At 41.1% G+C, this 19,614-nt stretch overlaps 1 protein-coding gene across 2 annotated transcripts in view; it reads right to left on the reverse strand.

Annotated features, from left to right (window-relative positions):
- Positions 1 to 310: 310 nt before the first annotated feature.
- The window catches only part of SEC63 (SEC63 homolog, protein translocation regulator), a 51,401-nt gene continuing 32,097 nt past the window's right edge, over positions 311 to 19,614 (reverse strand). Inside the window, exons 7-21 of one of the 2 annotated variants that reach the window (XM_056856538.1) lie at positions 16,734 to 16,784; positions 15,357 to 15,465; positions 13,214 to 13,308; positions 13,003 to 13,135; positions 12,401 to 12,493; positions 11,686 to 11,840; positions 11,187 to 11,334; positions 9,957 to 10,039; positions 8,106 to 8,165; positions 7,017 to 7,175; positions 6,231 to 6,386; positions 5,397 to 5,498; positions 3,503 to 3,601; positions 2,217 to 2,321; positions 311 to 710 (exon numbers count right to left, since the gene is read on the reverse strand). In XM_056856538.1, coding sequence (XP_056712516.1) covers positions 567 to 710; positions 2,217 to 2,321; positions 3,503 to 3,601; positions 5,397 to 5,498; positions 6,231 to 6,386; positions 7,017 to 7,175; positions 8,106 to 8,165; positions 9,957 to 10,039; positions 11,187 to 11,334; positions 11,686 to 11,840; positions 12,401 to 12,493; positions 13,003 to 13,135; positions 13,214 to 13,308; positions 15,357 to 15,465; positions 16,734 to 16,784 — 1,692 coding nt within the window. In that variant the 3' untranslated portion in view covers positions 311 to 566. Of the gene's footprint in view, positions 711 to 2,216; positions 2,322 to 3,502; positions 3,602 to 5,396; positions 5,499 to 6,230; positions 6,387 to 7,004; positions 7,176 to 8,105; positions 8,166 to 9,956; positions 10,040 to 11,186; positions 11,335 to 11,685; positions 11,841 to 12,400; positions 12,494 to 13,002; positions 13,136 to 13,213; positions 13,309 to 15,356; positions 15,466 to 16,733; positions 16,785 to 19,614 lie in introns of both variants that reach the window. The other variant, XM_056856537.1, reaches the window with a different exon arrangement.

The following is a 19,614-nucleotide window of genomic DNA, read 5'->3' on the forward strand; positions in this document are numbered from 1 at the left end:
AAAGCAGCCCTCATGACAAAATGGAATGTTCCCTACAAAGGGCAGGATGCCCATTTCTGATGTCCAAAGCTTGAAGCAAAGAATAATATCAGCTTCAGCAATGTTCATGTAGCACTGCAAAAGACCTCTTGGATTTTACCATGACAGAAACTTGGGAGTTTGTTAAATGCAAATGGAGACTTTAAATCAACTTTTCACACTAGGAGGTTTATTTTAGAAATTGTTTAAAGACTGCTTCTGTGTAATAACAGTATCTCTTAATATACTGGACCAAAAGTTGATCAGACAACATAGCCCACACTTCTGGACATTTAGAATAAAAAAGTTTTTATTTTTTATCAGTTGAAATAAATGCACTGTCCTGTACTTTGAGGCTGTAGAGAGCCATAAGCATCTTCCAGGTTATGCCAAATGATCGACAGACTTCCACTGGGAAGTTACATAAAGCACTCATAATTGGTAAAGAGAAACTAAAAAATCCTCTGTCAATACTCCTGCATTGTTTCTGTTTATCCAATCCCAGTTTGCAGAGATGTCCCAAGTAACGCCATTAGTTCATAGTACATTTAGTCGTCGTCCTCCTCCTCTTCCTCTTCTTCCTCAAAACTGTCTTCGAAACCCTCACTGTCTTCCTGGTCCTCATCTCCCTCTATTGCCGTCTCCCACTGTGGATGAGTCTCTGGCACTGGTTTTGCTTCATGAACTTCCAACTGTAAACAGAGTTTAGAGTGATTATCCATAAAAGGATGGAGGAAGAACACAGACATTTTCAAAAGATCCATTTTTACACAAGACAGGATTGTGAAGATGCACTGTGAAATGTTTATGATAATGTATGCTGTGTAGGGGCGTGCATTCGGCAAAACCAAACCAACCCCCCCTTAAAAAATACCTTATCAGTATCTTTCGGGGGGGTTATCCCCCCCTCAAATGGTTGCTATTTAAAGGAGCCAAAAAGCAGATCCCAAATAATGCCAATTTTTCAGCATTATTCGAGCAGTTTTGGCCCTGCAACCATTTAAAAACACGGGGGGGGGATCCCCCAGCTGAGCCCAGAATTCAGCTCTGCACCACCTGCGGCCTCCAAGACCCACATGGAGTTTGGAGGTGGCTGGAATTTTTCAGGTTCGGTTTTAATAAACCCTAAAAAATTTAAACATGTGAAAAAAGCCAACAAAAAAACAAACAAACCCATACCCATATGAGGATTCGGCTTTTTTCAGATTTTTCAAAGATTTCTGGGTCTGTTAAACCTGAACCCCAAAAATACCAGTTGGGGGAGGGTATGGTGCACACCCTTAATGTTGAATAAACAAACTAACTGCATGAGGAAAACACAGCATTAGGCATGGCTCACTAACAACCCAGTCCTCTTATTACTGATCACCTTTAAAGGGACTCCTCCAGCAGCCAGTCAATGAAACCTAGCTCATTTAATTGGTTTATGGATTGCACTATTAAGTACCGTTACAAAAGACTACTACTCTGAGAACTAGAGGTTATTTCTACATCTCTGGTCGATATCAATATAAATAAGGCCAGGCTGAAGTGGCTCCGCAGAAGTGATATATCCTGGAGTTCTTGCATCAAAGCAAGAAGAGTGGCTGGGACAGACAGGACTGTACCCAGAAGAAAAGGCTGTACAGGGGAGAACTGACTGGCGTTATATACTTGGACTTCCAAAACACCTTTTGACAAAGTCCCTCACCAAAGGCTCCTGAGTAAACTTAGACATGGGGAAGAGGATGGGGTTTTAAGGATCAGTAACCAAGCCTCTTCTCCAATAAAACTGGAGTCAGTGGTGGGTAGATGCATAGCCTTCTACAAGTTGACCCAAAACTTTGAAATAAATTCTCTGAGGGGATGCAACACAGTATTTTCTCAACTTACAGTGAGGGAATTGTAGGACAAATATTTATACTGGTTTTATATTGTTAATACTTCTGTTTGTTCAATAACTATTAATAAGAATCCAGACTATTAGCCCCCTTGAAGGTGAGACAAAACAGGTTAATAAATAGTTAACAGACTTTGATCACATGGGAAATCCAGCATTGATGACTATAATGTGTGGAAACATTACACAGAACTGTGCGCAATTCACTTCTACATAGCGATAGTCACCTTGAACGTAGATGGATCTGGAGCAAAGAATGCCAACAAAATAAAATTACAAAGACACCCCCCCCCCCGCCCCCAGATGCTAGAAAGGCTACCTTCAATGGTTTAATCTGGTCCAAGCCCATATAGGAATCTGATCTTAGGTAAAGTGTATATTGGTAGTTTCCGGGTTTGCCAGGTGCAGGAAACTTTAGTTCTACCTAGAAAAAAATCATTTGTTGCATGATGTTATTAACAGGCATTTTCAAAACAGCTATAAAACAGCTTCTGTTTAAAAAAAAGTCTAAAGAAATACATTATTTTGTTTTTTTTCCATGTATTTACAACATTTAGTGAGTAATATGTTATGACCAGATCTTAAGTAGAGATCTTTCCCAGGCCTACACACTAAGATCCATTTAACAAGAACTGAACCTGACTTCATCTACATGAAAATCAGGTTTTGCAACTGCAGCCATGTATTGTGGATTATTGCACCAGAGTTTTACATTACCCCTCCCCCAATTTCCCTTAATATGCACTTCTCATTTCTACTTCTAATGCTAGATCTTCTTTGCTAAATGGTTGTTTCCAAGAAGCTAGCCTGAGAATCATTGGCTATACCTGGCCTATGGACAGTTCTAATGTGATTCCCATGCTAACCTTCCATATCCTCTACTAGCCCTTCACAGGTCAGGACACAGTGTTGGCTGAAGAGGTTGTGGAACAGACTCCAAGCAGAGGCTTCCTCAAGATGCTCAAGGATGGACCAAGCCCTGGCTGGAAATTGTGGTTTGGAAAGGATGTGGAAGGAGGAAGCAGTAAATCCAGTGGAGTGGGGACTTTGGAAGAGGGAGATGTCAGAGTACAGAGAAAGCAAGAACTGTGATCTTGTAAGCTCCTGACTACACAAAATTTACCCTGGTATAATGCATCCTTCAGTGAAATAAATGGACAGGCTCTTCCAAATAAGGCACATGATGCCCACATTGCTCCAACACAACCACAAGAGCATTGTAGGGAAACTACAAGCAACAACTGGTTTCCTTTTATTAAGGATACATGTAAACTTTGAACAAGGGTATAGCTTCCAACAGAAAAGAGGGAGGTTTTCTCCTGGAGGTGGTATTCATTTAGAAGACACTCCAAGCTTAAAAATCAGTTTAACAGCAGCAAAATGTTTCTCCCCCCCCCCCCCCGTAAAGGTAGGCAAGGGGCCATCACCACCCAAACCGAAAAGGTTGAAGTAATTTATAAATCACATGTGTTTTGAACCTGTCAGTGTCATCACTAACATTATATACTGAGCTCAGTACAGAGTATTCCAGTCTAGCCAGAGCATAACCTTTAAAATCCTTTACAACTACTTAAATGAACAGAAGAAACTGACAAGATACTTCACCTCTTCTCTGTCTTTTAGTGTACACACATGATATGGCATAGATATTAATGTTTGTTCTTTCCTATCTGCAATATATAGCCACCACCATTCTTGCTTTTCCTGTGGAAGAAGGGAAACAAATGAGAATTAAAGAAAGCTAGAAATACTTATGGTCGCATTGTCAAGCAGGCTAGATTTGGAGTGTCACAGTTCTTAGATTGTGCATCTCAGCAGGCACCTGAAGGGGTCTAGCTGAGCTGGCCAGCTGCGTGGAAGGAGAGATGTACAAGGCAGTATTCTTGCCTCCCTCACATACTGCACAGCCTCAGAGGTCAGGGGGTCAAAGGGTAATCCTCTAGGCAGAAGGAAGACCACAGAAAGGGGAGCCTCAAACTTGTATCAAATAAATGTATTCCTGAAGAGGTGTTAAAAAGGCCAATGTGTTCTATGAAGTTAACCAAGTAACCGTTTTAACCAGCCTCGTTACTTTAAAAAAAATGTATACTTGTAAAACTGAATTCACTTTAAGAAAACTAATAGCCACTAATGTATAACAAGGGAAGAAGCATTTAGACATATGCTACTGGAATGAAACAGAGCAAACTATTAAGCTTCACATGGTTAATTTTAGTGTGCTCTGCAATTTTTTGCTACAAGATCAGTGAAAAAGATACCAAAATGCTTAATTAGCATATACTTGCATAAATACATAAGCAAGAACAGACAACTTTTCTTAATGTACCCTGCCTCTTTTCTTATTTTGGCTGTTTCTCTTCCAGAACTCTTTAAAATCAGCTCAGCCCAACTTTAAGGCCATTTCACCGGTGTCTGTTTTGTTATGCCTGGTTTCATCTGAGAAGAGAACACCCTAGGCTTCCTATCTCAGCCAAACAGGTCTTGTTAAAGGTAACATATCTTTATTTGAATTCTTAAATGGTACAAACATTCTCCAAAAAGAGGGATTAAACAGGGCAATTGTTTACAAAAATAAAGGCTGTTGTGTCATTAAAATATTGATCACAATGGCCAGTTATAGTCTTCTGCACCCAACTATGGCAGATGGGTGAAGAGTAAACTGTTCACTGGCAAGCCAAGATTAACGAGACTATTACGACACAAATTTGAAGAAATTCATAGCTGGGACCCATGTGTCAGACAGATCTAAAAATGTGGGCCTCTGTTTGGCACTACTTGATACTGAGGATGTAGATTTCTCATCTAAAAAATTACAATGTAAGTAAATCATTGGCTGCAATCTAGGGCACATATCTGGTTAAAGCTGGCATGCTATCTGCTGAGTGGGCAATGTTCCTTTTAAACAGATGGATGGCAAATATAAGCATGCCAGGGAATCAGTGTGTGTGTTGAGTCTGAATCTGAGTTTGAATCTGAGGGCAAGCTTCCACAGAAAAATGTCAAAACCACAATCTGTTCAGTCCCTAGATCCACGTCTCGGAAAAACAGCACTCATTTAGCTGGGTAACCAGGAGATAAGAGAGTGCCTCAGCAAAACACAGGCAACCATGCTCCAATGAGAAAGGAGGAGAAAATCTGAAGATGGAGGGATCAATGGTAACTGAAGCAGATTGCAGCAAGGCAATTTCCCATACAAGCCTATGATCTTAACCCACTTGGAAGGTCTCCCACATGACATCTGGGAAATACACAACAGGCATACTTTACTCGAAGGTAAGGAGGATAGATATCAAGCTGACAGCATCCTGCTCTGCTGTTGTAAAGCCCTGTGGGCCCACCCCATTTAAGGAACTAATCTTTCAAAGAGTATACAGGGAAAACCATTTAAGAAACAAAGTGTTTTGATACCTAGAAACAGTGCCATAACTGGACAAAATGAGAATCATTTCGTGACATACTGTATAAGTTTCGTTGTTATGACAGTTATCTATTGGCTGACCTCAGGAAAGTAGAGATTGTAAACAGGATGGGTTATTTTCGATTTGGTTTCCAAAAGGGCTCGTTCCTTTCGCTGTATGCTCTGCTGCAATTCCTGCCACTCCTGATGAAGACAAAAAAGTACAACTGAACACAATTGAATCCCACCTCCTCATTCACACCCCCTTTAAAAAGCACGCTGTCCCAGCATGAGAACAAGAACAGGTGGGATGCCACATACATCTGACTATTGGTGACATGTATGAAAGAGCAGGAAAAATGGAAAGAGTGATACATTTCCCTTAAACTGATAAAGGCAACTATATAATTAAATGCTCTCAACATATCCTCAATACCCCTCTATGCTACAATAAGAAATAACCTGCTGCATTGCTGCATTCTACAACCTAAGTGAGGATTTTCTCTAGTAAATTTCATTGCGATTACCTGAAGGCATTCATCAATTTTCTCAGAACTCAGTTGTAATAAAACAAGCAATGTCGGAAGGACTGGTGCCTAGCTCTTTAGGACTCTAGTTCTATGACCAAGTGTATGCAGATCTATACAACACTGTGTTCTGTTGTGCCATCACAACTACAAGCAGAGATTTCATATGGGGAGTTTTACAGCAAGCCCATTCACTAGCCAACTGCACTCGCTACACCTTTTGAACAGTCTCTGTGTTATAGATTACTATTCAGAGAAAACTGCATTCTCCCCCTCCTTCTGCCAATAGGTACTCTGACCGAGGGCAGAGAAGAGTTTTCCTGGTGACACAAGGCACACACATGCTGCACATGATGTTTTTTCTGCAGCCCCACAGCAGTGACACCATGCAATGGGATGTGCCGCTTACAGCTTCATCGTCCTTGCTTTGTTTCTCATCGGGCTCTCTGTCAGAATCTCTGTCGCTTCCTTCGTCTTTGTCACTTAGAGAATCTCTGTTAGTGTCGTCTTCATCAGATTCACTTCCTTTATCAGAAGCTTCATCATCCTCTTCCTTTACAACTTCCTGAAGGAAGAAAACCCACATGTAGTTCCTTCAGTTTTAGACAAATGGCAGAATTAAAGAGCTTCCCAGCTGATTGACAGTTGAAGTTGAAATTGTACTTTGGTAGGCTACAATTTGCTTCATGGATTCCTGTAACCTTACAAATGGTCTCTTGCATGCATTTAGAGAATATGCTATACATTAGTGGCAGTTTAAATCTACAAATCAGACAAAGAAAGAAGCCACATTATTAATAATGGTGTCATTGAAATGGAAAGGACTTTGTCTATCGTGGTGCCAGACAAAAGGGCTAGAGGAAGTTTGCTGAACCCTCATTATTCCTTAGAACTAATAAGTGTGCCCAGCAACCAATCCACCCCTTCCAAGGCTGTCTTGCCAGTATTAGTCCTGGAAAGAAAGGCACTTTGGTCTTTCGTAACTGAAGAGATTTAGATATTACATATTTCGAAAAGCATGCCATTTCATTGCGGATCTTTAATTTCTGTTAACTCTTTGGAGGAGGGTAAGTTCAAATTGACTCTTTTCCCAGGGGCATAATCTAGCACTTTGCACTGCACTTCCTACTACGTGTTGCTGCAGCACCACCACCACCCCCTTCATGCATTTGAGTTGACATACACTCCCAACTACCCCATTTGCTTGCTTTTGCTTCTGCTGCTTTGTTTGCTGCAGAGGTGCTGGAGCAGGTTTCTTCTTCAAAAGTTTCCTTTTCTTTGACTTTGAAGCCTTCTTGGTGCCTTTATTCTTTTGCTGCCATCCTTTGTTCTTAACCTTGTTAGCATCACCTTGCTGCAGACACAACAAGCAAGGTTAATGTTAGAACGGCTACTCAAATGCTCCATAGGTCAGAGGAAGATCCTTAAGATCTCAACAAAGCCTTACAAGCAGCCCCACCAATCTGCAAGCAAGGGCAAACAGCAAGAACTGTGCTTGAGTCTCTGAGCACCATTTCAGCCTGGCGAAAAGCAGGATGCTGGGGAGGCCTGGCAAGAGGCTACCTGACCCCCTACTTGCCAGCTGGTGAAGTCAGAAGATAACCCCAACAGAGGAGAAGGAGTCAAGCCATTGTGAAAGCAAGACTGAAGAAACCTAGAATCACAGAATCAGAAGGTACCTCAAGGGTCATCTAGTCCAACCCCCTGCACAGGAAATTCCTAACTACCTCCCCTTCCACACCCCCAAGTGACCCCTACTCCATGCCCTGAAGAAGTCAAAAAACCTCAAGGATACCTGGTCAATCTGGCCTGGAGGAAAATTGCTTCCTGACCCCAAAGTGGCAATCGGCATTACAATGGGCAATGTAATGATGTGTGTGTGTGTTAAGTGCCGTCGAGTTGCTTCTGACTCGTGGTGACCCTATGAATCAATGTCCTCCAAAATGTCCTATCTTTGACAGCCTTGCTCAGGTCTTGCAAATTGAGGGCTGTGGCTTCAATGTAATGATACAATGGGTCAAATCCCACTGATCAGTTCTGCTAGTGGAGGTTCTCTGCTAGCAGGATGAATCCATGGGATTCACAAAATCCCTGGTTTCTGTTAGCGGTGATGGTTGCACGAGGGATTACCTACCCACCCACCCCGGCAACTCAGGGGCTGACCTTTGGACTGTGCCATGGAGTTCTATGGTGCTCTTGGTAAGGTACAGCAGTGTGTCCTCTTACACATGCCAGTTTCCATATGATTTTGTTAAGATCTAAGGACCACCAGTTCTTGACTTACCCCGTCTTCTGCAGGCTGCTCTTCGGCTGAGCAGGTAGACTGTTCCTTTTCAAAGACTTCCTAAACAGGGAAGCAAACATAGTTAGTTTCCCTGAACCAACAATGACAACGAAACACATATTAGAAGTAAATGTTATTCAAGCCTCACATGTTTTTTAAACATTTAAATTTAACAATTATTCAAGACCACACACCCAATCAGAAATAACACTTCAGAAAAAAATGTTACAGCAGCCTCTCACTGAGAGATTTCTATATATCGTTAAAATACATACATTAAACACCCAAAGTTCTAAATAGCACACTGGCTACTTGGATCTAAAACAGCAGTGACTGCACATAGTAGAATGAGCATCGTAGTCCACGCACATGGTGACCTGTATGAAATCCTGACTCAGTACAGCCTGGTGTTTGTTTCACTGGGACCTCCATTTCTACCTCCTATTCTCTATCCATTCAGGATTGCATTAAAGCTGTATTCATGAAGAAAGGCCTCATGTTCAAACTCTTTTGGGTCACTATAAGACAGCAACAGTTTGACCTTCATCAGCTACTATAAGCACACCTCACTTTTTTGTTCAACCTTTAACAAACATGCAACACACGAGAAGAAATCCTGGCCACGATATCCTGTCAAGGCAGGAGGGGAGGGACTTGGGCAACTTAGACAAATTTAGAATAATAGAGGTGGAAGGGACCACCAGGGTCATCTAGTCCAACCCCCTGCCCAATGCAAGAATTTCACAACTACCTCCCCCACACACACCCAGTGACCCCTACTCCATGCCCAGAAGATGGCCAAGATGCCCTCCCTCTCATGAACTGCCTAAGTTCATAGAATCAGCATTGCTGACAGATGGCCATCTAGTCTCTGCTTAAAAACCTCCAGGGAAGGAGCACTTATCACCTCCCAAAGAAGCCTGTTCCACTGAGGAACTGCTCTAACTGTTAGAAATTTCTTCCTTATGTCTAGATGGAAACTCTTTTGATTTAATTTCCCCATTGGTTCTGGTCCCACCTTCTGGGGCAACAGAAAACAACTTGGCACCCTCCACTATATGACAGCCCTTCAAGTACTTGAAGATGGTTATCATGTCCCCTCTCAGTCTTTTCCTCTTCAGGCTAAACACAGGCTTTCTAGTCACATAAAGTCTGTATTAAGGCAGCAAAGATTATTTTGTTTGAGTGTACAAAGCCAAGGAAACAGATATTAGTACCATATTTTTCCGTGACACCCCCATGTATAAAACAACCCGTTTTTTTAACCCAAAATTAAGAAATCAATATTGATTTCTTAATTTTGAGTTAAAAAAATAGGGGTCGTCTTATACATGGGGGCTCTTTCTGTGAGAAGAAACCCAGGTGCTTGCGAGTGGCGAAAGAGGCCTGTTGCCCTGGCCAGCCGGCGTCCAACCGGTCACCACCAGTCAGCTGTTGGGAGGGGCAGGCGGCAACTGGTTTGAATGCCAGCCAGGGCGACGGGCCTCTTTCACCGCTCGCTCTCTTCCCCGCCGAAGAGAGCGAGCGGCGAAAGAGGCCAGTTGCCCTGGCTGACCGGCGTCCGGGGGTCAAACCAGTCGCCACCCGCCCCACCCAACAACTGTCCATGTATAAGACAACCCCCAATTTTGGACCAAATTTTTAAAGAAAAATGTCGTCTTATACACGGAAAAATACGGTAAATATCTAGGAGTCGTGCTTGGAATGTTGCACCTTCTCAAAGAAACCAAACATGCTGTTGGATGGAAAATCTGGGCTTTCACTTAAGAAGCATTTAACAAGTTAATAACACTAAATAATCTCAAGAACAGTTAGCACAAATAAGAAGTGTTAAGAACAATGGATACTTACTGCCATGGTCTGTCTTGTTAGAGTGACCAGAACTGTGACCAAGGATCCTACTGTGATGTTGTTGCTGTCTTCATCATCCAGAACTGAGATAATATCGGAGAAGAAATGACAATTCCAGTTTACCACATTAGTTTCCCAATTATGTAGCTTACATCACTAAGTTACTAAACTGTGAAGGATGTGGATGTAGTCTTGCTGAGAATATGCTTGCTTACTAAGTGGTGGCAGAAAAGGGAAAAGTCCAGTAGCACCCTAAGGACTAACAAAATTTCTTGCTCCTTTCTACTGCTGCTACAGACAGACTAAAATAATGGCTACCCATCATGATCTAGAACTGTGATTAGTCCAAGTCAGGACCACAAGCTGAACGTAGTAGGACAGGTGATCCAATAATCTTTCAGCATCATGAGGGAATTAAGATAATTACACCCAAAGGAAATGATAAGGCAGACACCAAGACAACTCTGACCCGCAAAATAGCTTCTGAGAGTGGTATAATGGGGACTGACAATAGAAAGAGGAAGGACTGATCTTCTCAAGAAGATCAGTAAGGAAGGCTGGTTTGACCACGGACGGATATAGAGCTCACTTCGTTCTCACACTGTGAAGCTCACTGCCCTCTACATTTTCCCACCTCTCTTCTTCTCTGATATGTCTTGTCGCTTGAACTGATAAGCCTGAGAGAAGGGGCGAGTGCCTAGACTGATGTGAGCTGCCCTGGGACATGCCTGAAAAGCAGGGCATAAATCATTGCATCCAAGAGTAAAATGACTGGCCCCTATGCAGCCGACAAAGCTACAAAATGGGTCACTCAAAGACAATGTAGCGGTCTCCAAAGTACTCCTCAGGCATAAATAACTTTTTAAAATTAACCTAACCAGGAAAAAAAAAAAAACCAAAACTACCATGTGGAGGTATAAACCACCATGTGGAGCATTTGGTCTCTAGAAGAGTGACCAGAGCTGTGACCAAATGCAGAGAACAGCTGAATGTCCAGGGGAGTGGTGAGAATCTGCTCAAGCCCCCGACAGCTTAGAGAATCCTACAGGAGGGATTTCTGAGGAGATGAAATTTCCACATTGTTTTTTCTTCCTGCAATTCTCACAGACCCTCAACTTATATAATATGGAGAAATTGACAGAGACGGTCCTGTTCCTTGAACAAGTTAAAGCTTGAAAGGAGGGACTTTGGATTCAATCCTGAGATACTTACAGCAATATCATTTCTTACCTTGGGATTTTATATCCATCGTGATATGCGGAAAACTTCCCAGGACAGCCATAACTTCTTCGTATTTCTCATCTTCAAGGAAGTGCAGTAAATTGCGACGATCTAATGCTTTTAAACTCACCAAATCTTGAATAGTTTTAATTTTGTACTGTGTTAAACACACAAAACCAGAAAATGGATATTTTTTTGTGTATGCACTGCTAATTTAAACCTAGAATGCTTTCACACTAAGAAATATCAAGGACGTTATTCCAAAATTGAACAAATATTTTATGCAAAGCACTACTGATATTAAAAGGTACACAAGTGTTGTACACATAATGGTAAATCTGTTTTAAGTATTATGCAAGCAAGCGCAGCCTATGACAGTGGCTCCGCCCTCTACCTCACGGCCTTTAAGACAGAAACTAGCAGCTCTCAAAAAGAACTTTCTCAATTGTGGGTACAGTTAACTGAAAAGTTAATTGCAAGATGACATGATTATCCACAATCATTTTACCTTTTTATGATTAGAAACCCGCCTGAGATTGTCTTCTTCAATATGGGGGACTTGCAAAAGTGGAGATTTAAACTGCTGAAGACCTTGGACAGTCATCTGTGAAAGCTTCATGCAGTTTTCCAAGGAGCCCAATGAAGGAGCACGAAATTCTCTTTCTGGGTAAGGGGAAGAGGAGGATGAGACTTTAAGACTAATTGTTAGTGTGAAACACAATGGAATAGGAAAAGCTTTGTGAAAGAACCCTAAAGAAACCAATTCTCTGATTATTCTAATGCAATCGTCTATACTTTAGTGCTATAAAAGGCAAAGATATTTTAATACTGTTCTGCAAGAAAGCCTCCCATTACGCTGCATGCTAAAGTGTATTAATATAGCATAATTTAAGCTCCATTTAAATACACCTTGTCACACTACTCAAAATGTTTAGATATAGATCTGACATAACAAAAGGATTCCAGTATCATCCCTTCTGCAGTTTGCTAGAAAGCAGTCTTTGAACCAGAAGCACATGCAGAAAATGCAGGTGCGAAAGTCATTTTAAGATTCCTTTCTTCTTATGGAGCATTGGCTATTTTCCATCCATGAGCAATTTATTTTCATAGTAACGGTCTGTGGCAACCAGAAACACTTGGAAAGACTTAATTCTGCACATTTTGCAGGATCCAAACAGAGGAATAATTTTACTAGTGGCCCTAGAATAAGATTTATTCCTTACCTTCACGGCTACGTGCCATTATTATTAGCTGACAGATTACATTAACCATTTCTTGAAGCAAAGCAGGACATTTCTTCAGGATAAACTGCTGATCTGCAAGATAGGGAGTTATTTATTAAAATATTTATAGCCTGCCTTTCCCTATTGGCTCAAGGCAACTTACAAGTAATAATTAAACCATTACAAACTAAAACCAAATAATTAAAAAAAAAACCAAACACCTTTCCTCCATCTGAACAGTTTTGTGGATCTGAACAGTTTTGTGGATCTCAATACAACCCATGACAACAGTCTTCATTGCTTCGTCTTTTTTCTATTTGTTGCCTGGCTATTAATATAGCCCTTTATATCACATGATTTGTTTTATATGTCTGCATGGGTTCCATCCTGCTCTTCCAACATGCCATGCGAAGGAAAGCAATGGGTTTAATTTGCATAATTTCACATCACAGAATTCCGTTTCTCTTGGCACAGATTTTTGATCTCGGTATGCGTTTTTTAAAAAACAAACATTTTTTCCTTCTTATTTTCTTAAGTCAGAATGGCTTACAACTTGAGGAGCTCCGGATCAAGATCACATTGCTAAAACTGCTAAGAACTACCTTGTTCAAGTGTATCAGGAACTTTCATTCTGGCAAGGTGAGCTAGTAAGAGCACTCTGGCTTTCAAGCTGTACGGGCAGGTAAGAGGAGGTTCGTTCTTCTTTAAATTAATGCTGCCAATCTCTCTGATGAGCTAAAAAAATAAGGTAAAGAGGTTACCAAAACACACATTTTTGCTCCAATGCATACAAGACATCTCTGAGTAACTAACCTGTGGTATTTGAATGTTATCTACAGGTCTGCTTGTGGCATCTTTATTATACTGAGGGTCAAATTCAGAGGCTCCTGCTAAAACCATTATAAGCCCTGCAAAAAAAAGAAAAAAAGAAAAAAAAACCGAACAGAGGATAAATGCAAAGCAAGCACACCAGAAACTTCAACAGCTGTAAATTAAGAGGCTTAACATCTTATTCCAGGAATTCTCAAACCCTGGCTCAGCAAGGCTCTTCTTTACCATCAACACCCAAAACAAAGAAGCAAATGGCCATTAGTTACATTTGCAAAAACAACAAAGACACTCCTGTCCCAAGTACAAGCACATTCATAGAGAAAGGGAAAGGGGGTGGCTACTTTAAGGTCCTGAATGAGGTAGCAACAGCAAGGAAAAAGAAAGGGCCTAGTAGAACTGATTCATCCATCATTAGTACTTTCATTCATCATCTCAGCAGACATTGTCTCTCCATACAAGACATGCATCAAACTCTTCACTCTTCAACACCAGAAACCAATTTTAGAATGCTGTAATTTAATCTACAATGCCTCTTCCTTATAATCATAGTTACAACAAGTTCACACTCTAGTAAGCCATTATTCCACTGGAAACTAGTTGCCATATATGGCAGCATTGGCCTCATTATTAAGGTCTTGTAGCCAGTTCTCAATGGCTAACAAAATGCTGCAGATTGATATGACAGGAATCACTTATTTACTTCACTTAAAACCCCATCTTTCTCCCCTATGGGGACCCAAAGTGGCTTACATCATTCTTACCTCCTTTTTATCCTCACAACAACCCTATGAGGTTGGTTAGGTTTAGAGGGTCTGACTGGCCCAGAGTCACCCAGAAAGCTTCCAGGGCAGCGTGGCGATTTGAGCTTGGGTCTCCCAGATCCTAGTCCAACACTAATCACTACATCCCACTGACCCTCTAGGATACAATCTCCCAGTCTAGACAGAAGAAATATCTGCAGATACACATGCCTCCTAACATGGCCACTTGGTCCTTCAGATGAAATACGTGAATCCATTTTTAAAGGACATCAAATCTTTTCATTTTTATGCAAACCTTGCAAGTTTTGCAAAACACTATACGTAGCGTACTGGTTTCCATTCTGTATGATGTCACAGACATCTATTGTCAACAGAAGCTGCCACAATTTGTTTTGTATTGCTTGTACTCCAATTGTGAACAGTTATTTGCAAATGTCCCCCCTGGGATAAAGCCATAGTTAAGAAAATCTCTCGGAATCACCTTTGAATCACTCCTTCTCCTCGAGGAGACCCAGGCCCTCAGAGTTATAAAGCAAAAAATCATGGCGTCCGAAAGACAGCTGCTCCTTGCCAGGGCACACACAATCTGCTCACCTTTAGTTTTTGGCATCTACCCCTCTCCAAGTTCCCTCCCTAGCTATTTCTCCATGCTGACTTCCCAACTGAGGAGTGATTTTATGCTGGCCCAATTCAACCTACTCCCCACGGCAATGACTAGGGGCAGATATGCAAAGCTTCCATGTGATAAGAGACTATGCTCATGTTCTGCCAAACAAGTGGAATCTGTAACACATGTCCTGCTCCACTGTGAACTTGAATCCCACCCTCGTGAGCAATTTATTGAGCCGCTTCTGAAGAAATGCACCATTGGAATCGATGAGAGGCTGGTTCGTCACCTGTTGAATTATTTCAGCCTGCATATTACAGTGGGGGTTGCCAGATTTAAACTAACAAGAGGGGGGGGGAGAACATTAGAAATCCCATCACTTATTTCTCTTCTATATCTGCCATGGTGGTGCCCCCTTCTGCCTGTGGCAGCTGCCCCCCCCAGATCTGTATCCCCCCCAGATCTGTACAAAACAAATGTTTGTATGAGGAAGCATTCGGTCATGTGAGCCCCCACGTGCAGTGCACAGCCCAGTCTCATGTTTACAACCTCAAGAATTAGGTCCAAGTTCCAAGCATTTTCTCTCTAAGGAGTCAGGCAGTACACCTTGAAATCCCAATATAAAGTTTGAGCCTAATCAAATCCATAGGTCACGAAGAGCTCACACATACTGCACAGTCACTAAAATCAACTTAAATTAATATAAAGTACAACACTTCCAGCCTTGTGTAAATAACTGACAACTGAAAAAACTTACTTTTCATATCCATGTTTCTGGTTTTATAAACAAAATAGGTATAGATTTGAGTTGTACGAATGAGAATCTGGTCTCCACTGTAGCGTATTGATCGATACCACCAGGAGCCCTAAAATATTTAGGAAGGGCAAAAAGGCAGCAGTTAATGTCATCCGAACGCAACCGAATAAGTTCCAACACCAAAGAAAATGTACACACAAAATGAGACAAATCAAAAGATATTACGTTTGTGGAGGCCTGATCAGGTCACAGAAACACTGACCGTTTTATTAAAGCCCCCAGTAGCTTCACAGGATCAAGACCTTAAGTTCTTATAACTTTACACTTCAGAAAAGGGTCCTTCTAAACTGTATAAACTGGAGATGTAGGATGCCAACATACAAGGAATGGGAGAAATACTGCGAATGGGAATACTAGAATTCTACTGGAAGGCATCGTGTGCCTCACTCTGTACTCCCTAAAAGTAAAGGTCCCCTGGGCAAGCACAGGGTCATTCCTGACCCATGGAGTGACGTCACATCCCGACATTTCCTAGGCAGACTTTGTTTACGGGGTGGTTTGCCAGTGCCTTCCCCAGTCATCATCCTCATGTTACCCCCAGCAAGCTGGGTCCTCATTTTACTGACCTCAGAAGGATGGAAGGCTGAGTCAACCTTGAGCCAGCTACCTGAAACCAACTTCCTTTGGGATCGAACTCAGGTCGTGAGCAGAGCTTGGACTGTAGAGCTTGGACTGCAGTACTGCAGCTTACCACTGCGCCACGGGGCAGAAATGGTTAATTTGATGCAGACACTTCATTAAAAGGGCCATTCCTTTTTAATTTCAGTCAAGCGCAGGAATAAAGGGGCAAGTCAGGGGCCTATTGCCATTTCAAGTTTTCCAGTTTTAGCCTCTCTCTTGCCTTCTATATAAAGGCTAAAGGTCTCTAGAGGGACCAATTCAAATCCTGTAAGCAGTCTTATACATCAGTAACCTGGTCCGTGCTGCAGAAAGCCTCAGCACACAGAGATTTAGGAAGACTCTGAAAGCCATTCCCTTTTTACTTTTACTTTTAGTCATGCGCAGGCATGAAGGGCTGAGTAACATTACTGATGGCTGTAACAAATTCCTAAGCATTCCTAAGCAGGGTGGCTTCATGAATGTCCTTCAGGTTTCAGCTGTTTTCTGAAATAAAAACCAAATCTCATATAGCAAAGCTGTGACTAGTGGATTCTGAATGAACTAAATAGCTACAAGGTTGGTGTATTCATAAGGAAGTGACTTTACCCGACATGCATGTATTAAAATCAAAGATAACGACTGTTTCTAGGGCCTACAAGGAAAAAATGGCCGAGAGCTCAGGTTGTTTTACCAAACCACACTGAAAGCAATACTTACTACAACCACTGGAAGAATAACCATAAATGCTAATCCATATACCAGCAAAACCTAGACAGATGGAATGGAAAGAAAATCTCAGAAGTGTCCAGACAAAGTTACAAAATATTAAACATGTCTAGTTATCAAAGTCATCATCATTACAGCCATCTGTTAGGATGTTTGAAGGGTACAACTAATAAACAGCAAAGAACAATCCCAGAAACCTGCCACAATCAAGTATGAATTAATGATTACTGAAAACTACCATATATTGTACATCTATGAGCCCTTCCATTTTGTTACTGAACAAGATCACTATTTACTTAACACATAGAGCAGCAAAGGGCCCTCATTTGCCACTTCAATTTTACTTTATAACCAATAATCTCCTGCGAGTTTGCCTGTATGTAGATTCCTGTATTGCTTTTTTTTAAAACTGGAAGATGAGGGAAGCAAAGGAAGGAGTAAAACATATTGTTGCTAAGTATAACAATTATGGTAAACTAACGTTAGCGTGCTGTAAGACAATTAGCAAACAAAAACAGCAACAAACTGCAAACAATATTTATGCTTCACAAAGCAAGTAAAGATACAACCAGTATCTAATACAATAATGGACAATGTCCAAAATGCCATATATGGTCACAAAATGAAGATAATATAATCCTAGAATAATAACTAGGAACGTTTCCTTCTCTCCAAGAGGTAAGATGATGAAACAATGCTACAGAATTCCGGTTTTCTTTCTGTTTCGGCTTAAGATGACAGCCTTCCTCAGGCCAACGCGGAAGGCTGTCATCTTAAGCCGAAACAGAAAGAAAACCGGAATTCTGTAGCATTGTTTCATCACCTTACCTCTTGGAGAGAAGGAAACTTTCCTAGTTATTATTCTAGGATTATATTATCTTCGTTTTGTGATCATATATGGCATTTTGGACATTGTCCATTATTGTATTAGATACTGGTTGTATCGTTACTTGCTTTGTGAAGCATAAATAAGTATTGTTTGCAGTTTGTTGCTGTTTTTGTTTGCTAAGTATAACAATTAAGCTAAATTTATTAAAAGCTGAGTTTCATAAGCGTATATGAAGCAGCAAACATGGATGAAAACAAGTATTCTATAGCAGCAACTCCGAAGCCAAGTTCTTGTAGGTTATTCGGGCTGTGTAACCGTGGTCTTGGAATTTTCTTTCCTGACGTTTCGCCAGCAACTGTGGCAGGCATCTTCAGAGTAGTAACACTGAAGGACAGTGTCTCTCAGTGTCAAGGGTGTAGAAAGAGTAATATATAGTCAGAAAGGGGTTGGGTTTGAGCTGAGTATTGTCCTGCAAAAGTATTGTCCTGTAAGTATCAAGATAATGTGCTAATGAGGGTATGGTATGTTAATATGGAACCATTGTATCCTGAAGTGATCTGTTAATGTGTGTAATCCAAAACTAATCTGTATGGCTATTGTTGAATGTTGTCTTTGTCTGGAGGTGTTTCAGGGCAGGAAGCCAAGCCTTATTCATTCTTAAACTCTCCTCTTTTCTGTTAAAGTTGTGCTGATGTTTGTGAATTTCAATGGCTTCTCTGTGCAATCTGACAAAATAGTTGGTAGAATTGTCCAGTCTTTCAGTGTCTTGGAATAAGACCCTGTGTCCTGTTTGTGTCAGTCCATGTTCAGCCACTGCTGATTTCTCAGGTTGGCCAAGTCTGCAGTATCTTTCATGTTCTTTTATCCTTGTTTGTATGCTGCGTTTTGTGGTCCCGATGTAAACTTCTCCACAGCTGCAAGGTATACGATATACTCCTGCAGAGGTGAGGGGGTCTCTTTTGTCTTTTGCTGATCGTAGCATTTGTTGTATTTTCTTGGTGGGTTTAAACACTGTTTGTAGGTTATGTTTTTTCAAAAGTTTCTCCATCCTATCAGTGACTCCTTTAATAAATGGCAAGAATACCTTTCCTATGGGAGACTGTTTTTCTTGAGTTTTCTGATTTTTGTTTGGTTCAATGGCCCTTCTGATTTCATTCTTGGAGTAGCCGTTTGCTAGCAGTGCGTGATTTAGATGGTTAGTTTCTTCCTTGAGAAACTGTGGTTCACAGATCCGTCTTGCACGGTCCATTAATGTTTTGATTATTCCTCTTTTCTGTCGGGGGTGGTGGTTGGAGTTTTTGTGTAAGTAGCGATCTGTGTGAGTTGGTTTCCGGTAGATCTTGTGACCTAACTGAAGGTTTGATTTACGGATGACAAGGGTATCAAGAAATGGGAGTTTACCCTCAATTTCCTTTTCCATGGTAAACTGAATGTTTGGATGGATATTATTAAGATGGTTTAGAAAGTCCATTAATTTTTCTTCACCATGGCTCCAAATGGTAAATGTATCATCTACGAACCTGAACCAGACTGTAGGTTTGTAAGGTGCTGATTCTAATGCTGTCTTTTCAAAATATTCCATGTAAAAGTTTGCTATTACTGGACTGAGTGGACTTCCCATAGCTACTCCATCAATCTGTTCATAAAATTCTTGATCCTATGGGATCAAGAATTTTATGAACAGATTGATGGAGTAGCTATGGGAAGTCCACTCAGTCCAGTAATAGCAAACTTTTACATGGAATATTTTGAAAAGACAGCATTAGAATCAGCACCTTACAAACCTACAGTCTGGTTCAGGTTCGTAGATGATACATTTACCATTTGGAGCCATGGTGAAGAAAAATTAATGGACTTTCTAAACCATCTTAATAATATCCATCCAAACATTCAGTTTACCATGGAAAAGGAAATTGAGGGTAAACTCCCATTTCTTGATACCCTTGTCATCCGTAAATCAAACCTTCAGTTAGGTCACAAGATCTACCGGAAACCAACTCACACAGATCGCTACTTACACAAAAACTCCAACCACCACCCCCG

This window comes from Euleptes europaea, chromosome 10 (genome assembly GCF_029931775.1).
Source record: "Euleptes europaea isolate rEulEur1 chromosome 10, rEulEur1.hap1, whole genome shotgun sequence".
In the NCBI taxonomy this organism is placed as follows: Eukaryota; Metazoa; Chordata; class Lepidosauria; order Squamata; family Sphaerodactylidae; genus Euleptes; species Euleptes europaea.